The sequence below is a fragment of the Stegastes partitus genome, unplaced genomic scaffold (assembly GCF_000690725.1).
Source record: "Stegastes partitus isolate 25-593 unplaced genomic scaffold, Stegastes_partitus-1.0.2 Scaffold217, whole genome shotgun sequence".
Taxonomy (NCBI): Eukaryota; Metazoa; Chordata; class Actinopteri; family Pomacentridae; genus Stegastes; species Stegastes partitus.
In genome coordinates this window covers 439,199-450,698 of record NW_007577948.1, presented here as the reverse complement: position 1 = coordinate 450,698, position 11,500 = coordinate 439,199, and the positions used below count along the sequence as shown (strand labels likewise).

General features: G+C 41.1%; 1 protein-coding gene across 1 annotated transcript in view; it reads left to right on the top strand.

Annotated features, from left to right (window-relative positions):
• The first annotated feature begins 6,818 nt into the window (after positions 1–6,818).
• The window catches only part of LOC103356734 (low affinity cationic amino acid transporter 2-like), a 22,865-nt gene continuing 18,183 nt past the window's right edge, over positions 6,819–11,500 (top strand). The window contains 2 exon segments of the mRNA XM_008280988.1: positions 6,819–6,991; positions 11,061–11,499. Of these exon segments, the coding sequence (XP_008279210.1) occupies positions 6,819–6,991; positions 11,061–11,499 (612 nt within the window).

The following is an 11,500-nucleotide window of genomic DNA, read 5'->3' as shown; positions in this document are numbered from 1 at the left end:
CTATGTATTGATAAAATGTAAAATTATAGGTACTTACTTGCATTCTTGAACAGAAAAAAAAGTTTTAGTGGTTGAATGGTATGCTTGATTAATTTCTTGCTTGTCAGAGAAGCCCAGTGAGCTGGCTCAAATTTGGGTATAAAAAGGTGAATTCAATTTGAAATTCCTCTTGATGCTGGATGGTCTCTGAGACAAATAGAGAAAGTATACTGCCAACTAAGCTTTGGAGTCAATTGCCGAGACATTTACAAAATGCACCAAGGAAGAGGCAGGAAACAGAAGTTAGATGTCAGAAATCTCAAGATTGTAAGTACTAGGGACCACTGCTGATCTTCAGGCAGAGATGAATGCCTCTAGATCAGAATCTGACAAAGTCTTCAGAATGACCATAAGACATGACTGATGGAACAAGGCTTCAAGGGAAGAATAGCTGCTAAAGGCCATTATTGAGGCCTGCAAACATCCAGAAAGCCTCAGATTTGCCAGGGAGCACGAACACTGGACTGTTGATGACTGGAAGAAGGTAGTCTGGAAGGACGGGTCCAAGTTTGAACTCTTCAGTCAGCATCGTTGTGAAGCAGAAAAGCTGGAGAGCATTTTGATGCCAGATGCACAGTAAAACATGGGAGAGATTCCGTGATGGTATGGGGTTCCATTTGTGGAAACGGAGTCTGCAAATTAGTACAAATCGATAGTATCATTAACAAGGATGTCTACCACAACGTCTTACTGCATCGTGGCATCCCTTCTGGACTGATTCTGGTTGGTCATGGGTTCATATACCAACAAGACAATGAACCTACTTCAAAGCTAAGAAAACGGAATCTGGATTACTGGAACTGATGGGCTGGCCAAGTCAAAGTCTGGATTTGAATCCTATTGAACACATTTGGGCTGCAGTACATTCAAAGATTGATTGCACAAAAGTTTAATCTAAAGCAAATCTGTGGGAACAGCTAGAAACTGTTTGGAACTGAATAACAACAGAGACTGTTGAAGAGCACATAAAAACAATGCCAGCAAGAACACAAGCTGTTATCACGGCCAAAGGAGGCCATAGAAAATGTTAGTTTTTTGGTTATTGTGTGTGAAAAGTACAACTTAGTTATTTCAGTTTATTATGACAGGTGTTCTAATACATTTGTTAAGCATTTTATATTAGACAGTAGGTGAACGTTGACCTTTCTTGGGGCTCATGCAAAGTTAAAAACCATCAGTTAGAAGAAACAAGTTCACAGAGATGTGAAACACTCAACACTATCCATCCATTATCTATACACTGCTTAATCCTTTGTGGGGTTGCGGGGGGGGCTGGAGCCTATCTCAGCTGACTTAAGGCGAAGGCAGGGGACACCCTGGACAGGTCACCAGTCTGGACATCGTGGGAGGAAGCCGGAGAACCCAGAGAGGACCAAGCTGCATGGGGAGAACATGCAAACTCCACTCAGAAAGATCCTGGGTGTCCTCACCGGGATGCAAACCCGTGATCTTCTTGCTGCGAGGCAACGGTGCTAACCACAGCCCCAATCAACACCAGACCTAGACAGTCATGGAGCCACTGCAGAGCCTCAGCACCAGTAAATCTGGACCTGCATTTCCAGTTCAACTTGCAGGAAGAGCACTTGTCTGTAGGTGTAAAGCCAAGTCAGTTTAAATATTAAAGTACATTTAAAATAACAAATGTTGACCACAGTTCATGAGTTAAATGGGAGTCAATAGCACTTACTGACCGCATGCTTATTCCATCCATTAAACATGACACTACCTCCAACAGCCAGCTTGCTTAGCTTTGCACAAACACTAGAAACAGGGCTGCAGCCAGCCTGACTCAGTCTAAAACATAGCTGAAAAGTCTATCACGATAAAATGTTTTATTTCAGTTAATATTGATAATTTTTTTAATGAACTATTTTTAATTAAGGCCGGGAGATAAAGGGGTTTGCTTTGAATTTAACACTTTATCTTATTTATAGTTTGTATAGGTCATATTTTTTATGTTAACACCAAAAAACTGTGCTCATATATGAAATTAAATAACAAAAGAATGCATGTGAGCATGCAAAACCTAAAGGTTAAACACCATATGCCTACACCAGATGTAAGCTGGGTGCTCACACTTTAGCAACAGAACTGTTTTGGGATTTTCGCCAAATGATGCACTTCATCTGGCTTTGATACAATGCAAGAAATCACATCTAATCGTAATCATCAGTGAAAAGTCTAAATATATTTTGTGGAAAGTACGTCCTTTTTTTGTTGAGTGCTCTCAAATTCAGTTATCTTGAAAATGAAATGATTCTTGTTCAAAAACAACCTTCCCCATACCACTTAGCTTTGGTCTACATAAACATACAGTACAGAAAAGAAAAACGGGTCTGTGCACTCCCCAGTCGGGATCTTCCATGTCTTGTTACCAGGTGAAAAATACATGCCAGGGGCTTTGTGACTGGTGGTCCTACTAATTTTTTTCAGAAGGCTCACACATGTTGAAGTCACCAGCAAGTTCCATGATGCTGTGCCGAAAATTGTGCAGATTCCTCCTGATACCTGAAATGTTGTGGTAATAAATAACAGGCCTCTTAAATGAACACATTAGACAGTAGGGCTCTGAAATTATATTGCAGTGCTAAAGGGCTCAAAGTCAAACTGGAGGCACAACACACACACAAAAATTCACACTCCAATGTTAATCCTGCAGCTCCCCTGGTCTATCAGTCTAAAGCAGTATCTGAACATGATTATAGGCATTCCTTACAGAGGTCGTTATGAGTCAAACCCAGGGAACCCAGGTGTGGACACAGAGCAGACTGGCAGGCATCGTGAACAAAGTGATTTATGAACGAGGAATAAAACTGAAAACAGAGTGAGGAAGTTAAACTGAGATGGGGAAACAGAGCCAGTCGACCCGCTCGGGAACAGGATCAGCAGAGATGACATCGACCTGCTTGGGAATATCAGAGGCGCGTTTTATCCTAATTGTACTTGATGTACCTGACTGTATTTATTTGTTAATCACATCATAGACAAGGGACTGATCAGTCACTGAGGGGAGACTACCTTCACGTGGACTGGCCTCAAAAATTGATTGTAGTTAACTAATTAGGGATGAATCAATATCAATGCAGTGCCTAAATATGAAGAAATCTCACGATGACACGGATTATCAACAACAATTATTGTTTTACTTTATAATTATTTCTCAAATGTTTGTAGATGGGTTGTTTCTGTGGTTTTACTGTTTGTATGGTGTGACTTTTAAGTACATAAGTCAGGCAGGTGACAGTCATTTTAATCTATGTTTACTATAACCTGGGCAATATATCATTAATACAACATTAATATCATATAGATATTTTTTAAAAATCCTCTGTACAACATCTCTCTAAAAACACTGCTAAAAAAACACTTCAAACTCTAAGTTTGAATCTTAACACTTTAAAATTTAACACGGATTTGGCACAACAAAGAGTTCAAATTTGTAGTTTTTTAAATGTTTTTCTGAAACTCTTTTAAATGTGATCACTTGTTACCAATTTAACAAACTTCGTGTCTTACAAAAGATAACAGTTAACCTGTGAATAACTTAGTTAGGATATTAGAACAGTAAAGTTGTTAACTAGTTCTAACCAGGAGAGTCTTTGCTAAGGCTAACTGAGAGTTAGCGTGATGGAGCAAAGTGAGTTCGACAGTGTCGGATGTTTTAAACAGTATTTTCATATTTTCACTGCACCATTAACTTGTTATTTTTCAGTTAGTGTCTGAACCGCATCTTTGCTCTATTGCAGAAATCTTTAGGAGCCTTTAGTGGATGTCAGCCAGTAGTTGTAATGATCACCTGGGGAGTAATGTGACATTAAACTACATCAGTTAAACAACTCAAAGATGTTAGTAGTTGTAGCATATTTTTTGTCATATTTTCATCTTCAGTTTTACATTTAAAGTCTGTCGTCCTCAGTAACATCAGAGGTGTGTTTTGGAGTTATTATATATCTAAATATTTTGGTGTGTTTAAGCTAATGACAAAATTAGCCTCAGTAAGCTTTGGTTAAACAGATTAATATTTGATACAGAACTTACTTTATTATCAAAACGTGAACATTAAATCAGCAGCTTCCTATGTGTCGTTAACGTTATGTTTTATCATTCACTAGTCGATAGTAATTAATATCTACACTAGTAGATATTTCATGTTTATCAGCAGGTTAGTTTGCTGCAACTGTCCACATGGTTGCGCCACCTGTGTACAAACAGTGTAAATTCTGTGCTAATGCTGTCCAGGTTTTAGCATTGAGTCTAAATGCACAGCAGTCAGGCTGATTCGATTCAATTCGATTTCATTCGTATAGCGCAGTTTACAACATGTGTCATCACATAGCGCTGAACATAGTAAAGTATAGACCTTACAAATTTAAACAGAGAACCCAACAATCCAAAGCTGCCTTTGGACTCCCTCTGAGCAAACAGTTGGCAATGGTGGGAAGGAACCAAAGTATATCCTGCCTTCAGTCAGCTGGGACCCATCCATCCCAATTAACCCAGATGAACTGTGATTGGTTTGTTTTTACCAACACAAAAGCTTGTTACAGTTTTATTGGATTGTTTTTTTATGTGGTAAACTATATCCATCCATCCATCCATCCATCCATCCATCCATCCATCATCTATACACCGCTTAATCCTCACTAGGGTCGCAGGGGGCTGGAGTCTATCCCAGCTGACTCAGGGTGAACCACACTTAGAGACAGACAACCAAGCACACTCACATTCACACCTACGGACAATTTAGAATCACCAATTAACCTCAACATGTTTTTGGACTGTGTGAGGAAGCCGGAGAACCCAGAGAGAACCCACGCTGCACGGGGAGAACATGCAAGCTCCACATAGAAAGATCCTGGGTGTCCTCACCGGGACGCGAACCGGCAACTTTCTTGCTGTGATGCAACGGTGCTAACCACCGAGCACCTTGCAGCCCCAGCTGGGACCCTCCAGAGGTTAAATGGTGCAAAGAGAATAGATGGATGAATGTTTTGTTTTTGACCCGAGGATTGTGTCGACATTTATACTGTTTTTAATTTTCTTGTTCTTGTATTTTTTTATTTTTATATATAATTTTTTTTATATTTAATTATGTTATTGTTGCTATGACAACACCTGTGTGCCTTAAGAAAAGGTCTGACTTGTTTAAATCTTCCCAACCAATGTTGCAATTTTTCCTGACTAAAGGAAATTTGGAGTTTCTCTTTATGACATGCAGGTGGTGTCTGCACAGATACATGTCAACTGCTTTGGTCATTTTTGTGATATTGTTAAGTGTAGTTTGTCTTATTTTTACTTGACGACAGGCATGCAGGTGTTTACATAGATAACCCTTCCCCATTCACGACTAATTATGCTTTTATTTTTTTATTTTTTTTTTTACAGCTTACAGTTCTTACAGTTTTTTTTGACAGTGATTCTGAGAACTTGCCAATGCATTTGTTACTTCCAGGTTTGACTATTGCAATGTATTTTTAATTAGGATGTTCTAATAACTGTCTGTCTAACCTCCAGTTGATCCCACATGCTGCAGCCAGAGTACTGGCAGGAACCAGCAGGAGAGATCACATTTCTTCTATATTAGTTTCCCTTTATTGGCTCCCTGTAATATCCAGAATCCAATTGAAAATCCTTCAGCTCACATACAACGCTGTTAATGATTCGTCTCCTTAGTATGTTAGACAGAGCCTCTCATGCAGGATACCCTAAGCATCTCTTAATTATGCTGCTATAGGTCTGGACTGCTGTGGGATTTCCCATAATGCATTTAGAACCTCCCCTCTACTCTCCTCTTGCTCTTCCAGGCATCTATATGTCACCATTGCACATCGCTAACTTTGTCTCTTCTCTCTCCTGCAATTTTTGTTTTGTCCTCTCTGCAGGTGTCTGATTTCTGATCTGTAGTTTCTGGCCTCACCAGCCTCCAAAGCGTTTCCTGCTCCACCCTCACCCCAACTGGTGGAGGCAGATGGCCGCCCTGCCTGAGCCTGGTTCTGACTGAGGTTCCTTCCTGTTGAAGGGACGTTTTTTCCTTCTCTCTGTCTCCAAACAGCTGCTCAAAGGGAATCCTTTGGATTTGTTGGGTTTCTCTCAATAATTTTGTAAAATCTTCACCTTCGTGTGTGAAGCGCCTTGACAAGATATATATTGTATATCGGCAATATATAAATAAAAGTGAACTGACTGAATGACAGAGCTCTGTTACTGCTGCAGATGGTCACAAATTGGCATCAGCAGCAAGACTCCATGAACCCATACTAGTGTCACCAGAGTATTTTTGACCATATTCATGTCTTGTATCATCATCTAATGGCTGCTTTTAGCAAGTAAATGCAGCATGTCACACAGCAAATGTGGAAAAAAATCCATTTCATTCACTTGTGAGATGAAAATGTTGCTCTTTATTATTTCTGACTCCAGAACAATGACAGATAATTTGAGGAAGAGCAGCTTAAATGAAACGAAGTCAAATGAATCAAAACAGGGTTTTTTTTTTGCAGATTACCAGCTTAGTTACATTCAGAAAAGTTAATCAAATAGTTATTATTTGCAACAAAGTAGCAGTAATCATATTGAACAGCTCTCTTTCTATCAAGTGTTGTGGTTGCAGTTCTGTGCCATATGTTCCTGCTTGTGAGGAATTTAAACCAATCAATTTAGCTGACGTGCTTTCAATTGACATCAGTCAGACTAATAAAAACGCAACATATGAATCCCTCTTCAACTTCTTGGCTCTTACATCAGCAGTCCACCACACACTGAGACCTGGTGCAGCGAACATGTGTCTCATCAGTGGTGAACAGTGGAAGATCCAGTTCATGCAGGATTTCCAGGCTGCGGCGGGTTTGCAGGTGACTGATGCTTCACACTGGATCCTCTTTTATTCCTCCATCAGCACCCTCACCGAGGACCACCCCACCCAGGCAGCCGATTGCTGGGAAATTGTTTCTGTGTAAGGGGGTTTCCATGGTGACCAGCCACAACTTCTGATGTGTCAAGCTTACACTGTACACACAGATACAGCCGTGCACACACACTCACACACACACAGGTGTGACAGTGCTCGGTGCGGTGGAAGCAACGACACACAGCATTTATTTGGGAACCCAGTGCTGTATGAGGTTAAGAAATGACTTCAATTTGTAGCTAACAATTACCATTCCATTAGAGCAGATAGATAGTGTAGAGAACAACTTTACAGCTACTCAGACCACACACACACACACACACACACACACACACACACTTCTGGCTTCCTGCCATCCACACCATCACGACTACTACTATCACACAGATGTGGGAGGTGGGGCTGCAGAGGGAGACACAATTTATTTGTAGGTGTTTGTACATTTCGCAATGTGCATGTTAATTTAGCAGGCTGAATTATTAATGGGTGGTGCAAAGCGAGGGCATCCCTCACACTGAATACAGAGAGAAGTGGAGGAAGACAGCAACATGCACAGTGTTCTACACAATGAACAGAAGATTTCATAGGATGTGATATCTAGAGTGAAACGAGACATTACATTCAATAAAATGAACGCATTCCGATCCTAATCACTACTGACTAAGTGAAGGATTTCCCATTAAACATTGCCACCTCTCCACGCTCAATGAGCTGAAGGAGACAGACTGCTCTCCTGATCTTCTTCATCCTCCTTGATTTCAAACAGAATTCCCTCCTTTTCATTGGCACAGGGATTATGTCATCGATTGAGAAGCGAGGGAAGAAAGAGGCTCGTAGACACCGGTATGCGTTTATTCTTAATGCTCCTGCTGCCATCTTGTGATAGTAGGAGAGTATTACAGGCTGGGTTGTTACTAAGGAGGCTTCACGGCAGATGCTTGCTGCTTCTTCATATTCCAGTTTGTATGTAAAGCATTTGTCTGGATATACAGTTTCATGAAGTTCTTTGAGTGTAAAGTAGAATGACATGACAGCAACATTATCAGTCTGATTTTCCATGTTATGATCTTTCTGGGGCTGCAAGGTGGCGCAGTTGGTAGCACTGTTGTCTCGCAGCAAGAAGGTTGCTGGTTCACATCCCAGTGGGGGCACCGGGATCTTTCTGCGTGGAGTTTGCATGTTCTCTCCGTGCAGCGTGGGTTCTCTCCGGGTTCTCCAGCTTCCTCCCACAAGGTCCAAAAACATGTTGAGGTTAATTGGTGATCCTAAATTGTCTGTAGGTGTGAGTGTGAGTGTGCTTGGTTGTCTGTCTCTAAGTGTGGCCCTGCGATAGACTGGTGACCTGTCCAGGGTGTCCTCTGCCTTCGCCCTAAGTCAGCTGGGATAGACTCCAGCCCCCCCGCGACCCTAAGTGAGGATAAAGCGGTGTATAGATAATGGATGGATGGATGATCTTTCTGAAAGACTGTAAAGATATTTGACAATTCAGTAGCAAAGATTTCACTACCAATGAAATGCACGTGACAGTTTTTTTGAGTGAGAATATAAGTGTGATGTTGAAATGGGTGTTCAGTGTGAGTTGGCATTTATAGATATATGGCAGGAAGGGGAGTGTTTGAGGTAAAAATGATTCCCTCCATCTAAAGGTCTGGTCAGATGTAGGGGGACCAGATCCCAACAAACCAAATGTAAGGCACAGATTCTGTTTCTGTGGGACAATGTGGCACACAGTACCACATTACAAATAAGACATTTTGATACAGCTATCTCACTAACATGTGTTTTTGTGTTGCTGCCCTGTGTTGCTTCATGTCCTATTCTCCCCACAAAAGAAACTGAAACTCTGGCAAAGAGGCTAAAAACTCTGAGAACTGCCTCAACCACCCAGTTTTAAATAGATTCTTTGTTAAAGTTGAATTTCCTTTTCTTTGCGCTAGTTTCCATCATGTTCAATCAAAATCTGAATAGTTTCTGACTTTGTAGTGACTCACAGCTCTCTCCTTTGGGTGCAGCGTAGACAGCAAAGACAAGTTAACCTGCACTTGACTCACATGTGTTTCAGTTTGACATGATGACAGCCTTCCCTGCTGTCTTCACTTGGTAAAAGTCAGATTTTAGAAAAGCATCTGTCCTGCAGTGCTGACGTTTGAAAACTAGAGTCAGTCATAATCAACCACTGTTTAACAGAGATAACAGTGCTGTGGACAAAGAGCAGGTCGCTGGAAGGGTATTAACACGATCCAGGTGTCTAAAGGGACAGAATCTGAGCTACACGGCCTCTACAGACACAGAAAGATGGGAAGAGGACAGACTTACACAAAATCCCATCAAACAGTGGAGGAGAGAGAGACAAGAGGGGAGGTTTAGTCTTTAGGAGGACTCTTATCCAGATCTGGAGTTCTAACTATAAAAGTCCTCATACTCACCAACTGCAATTCCTACATACTAATTTTCTGCAGGGTGCTGCTCTTATTTAAGAACTAAAGCTGAGTCAACCTCCAGAGCTGCTTTTACATTCCAGCGCCGCTCCACTTTACCAAATATTTATTTACTTAGAAGTAAATAATTTGATGAGAACAACTCTATGGACTTTTATGAAACAGTAATACTTCCTTTAACCACGTGCAAACTCAGACTCAGCTCTGCACATTACATCATTTTCTATTTTTCTTTGTTGTTTCTGAAAATAATTCTCAAGTTCTTGGTCAGACAGTGTTCCAGTGTAGCGTAAATACTGAAACACTGTCTTACTAAAATGCAAACATCTTTTAGTAAAATGTTTTTTTTTTAAGATTTAAGAACATGGCAGGTGGAGGGTAACCTGTTGTCTCTGATTGGAGGCCTCAGCTCGGAACATAATGTGTGTAAATGCGACAGCAGCTCTTACATTTTGCTTTTACACTTTGCTATAAGTTAAATAATAAATGTATCGGGGCGCCGCTATAGCTCACCTGGTTGAGCTGGTGTCCCATGTGCAGGGCTACAGTCCCAATGTGGAGGTCATGAGTTCGAATCCCGCACATGACCCTTTCCCACATGTCCTTCTCCACTACTTTCCTGTCTCTCTCTGACTAAAAACTATCCAACAAAGGCACAAAGGCCAAAAAAATAAATGTATGTTACTGTTCACACTCAGTGAACAACATTAGGTCTCTCTCTAGGACATTTTTGTTGTAAAACCTGATGTGTTTGGCTGCTACATTCGAGTGACTCAACTTAATCATGCAGCAACCCAATAATCTGGGCCCACCAGGCCCTATATGCACCACACCTACATGATCATTGTTATCAGGCCTATTTTCTCATTGCACCTTTTTGTAAAATACTCATTTTTATTTTAATACCACCAATGTTGCACCTTATTGTAAATACTAACAATGTTTGCATGTTTTTGTAAATACCAGCATTTTAGGTACCTTATTGCTCTTTCTTCAGTCAGCACAATTTGGGTTCTTTTGTACGTTGTTCCCTTAATCTATTTATCTTGTGTGTAACATGCATGAGCTACTGGATACCTTGAAGTTCACCAAAGTGATGAACAACTTATCTATCTATCTATCTATCTATCTATCTATCTATCTATCTATCTATCTATCTATCTATCTATCTATCTATCTATCTATCAACAGTAACGTATGATAAACTACCAAAGAAGAAGAAGAAGAAGAAGAAGAAGAAGAAGAAGAAGAAGAAGCATTCAGGAGGACTTCAGCGCTCTGATTACCTGAACTGGTTTCAGGTGTTCAGTCTCCAGTGCTTCAGGACTGCTGGCTGGAAAGAGAAGGGAGTCTTTTTCTCTTTTCCTTTTCTCTTTCATTTTCCATCACACAGCAACAGCAGCAGCAGTCCAAAACTGTTTTAGTTTTCTCAGCATTAAGGCTACCTGAAAACACAAGCTTGGAAATGACTAGCAGGTAATATTTGTTCATATCAATCACACATCACCTTGGTGAAAGCTTTGGTCAGTGGTCTGCTATAGCGTGTTGGATCTTAAAGGATGGATTTCTGTTGATTAAAATATAAACTAATTACACACAACATATTACTTTACCTGCTGAAACTCAGGTGAGGAAATGACACTTACACTGTTGCTTGCTGTCTTGTTAAATGACAGTTCTACAGATTTCAAGTCATCTTGTGCCAAAGTGTTACGGTTTCTTCGAACCCTGACTCGTAAGAAGCCACTGGAGCCAGACGGCGAGGAGTCCACTTTCTGCCGATGCCTGACCACCCTGGACCTGGTGGGCCTGGGCGTCGGCAGCACGCTCGGAGCTGGGGTCTACGTGCTCTCAGGAGAGGTGGCGAGGGAAGTTGCTGGTCCCAGTATCATCATCTCCTTCCTGGTCGCGGCAGTGGCTTCGGTCTTTGCAGGGTTGTGCTACGCAGAGTTTGGAGCTCGTGTCCCCAAGACAGGCTCGGCCTACCTTTATAGCTACGTGGCTGTAGGAGAAGTCTGGGCATTTGTGACTGGCTGGAATCTGCTGCTTTCATATGTCATTGGTAAGTTAAGCATAAAGAAGGTTCACATGTTTTTCAGACAGTGAATGGGAAAAC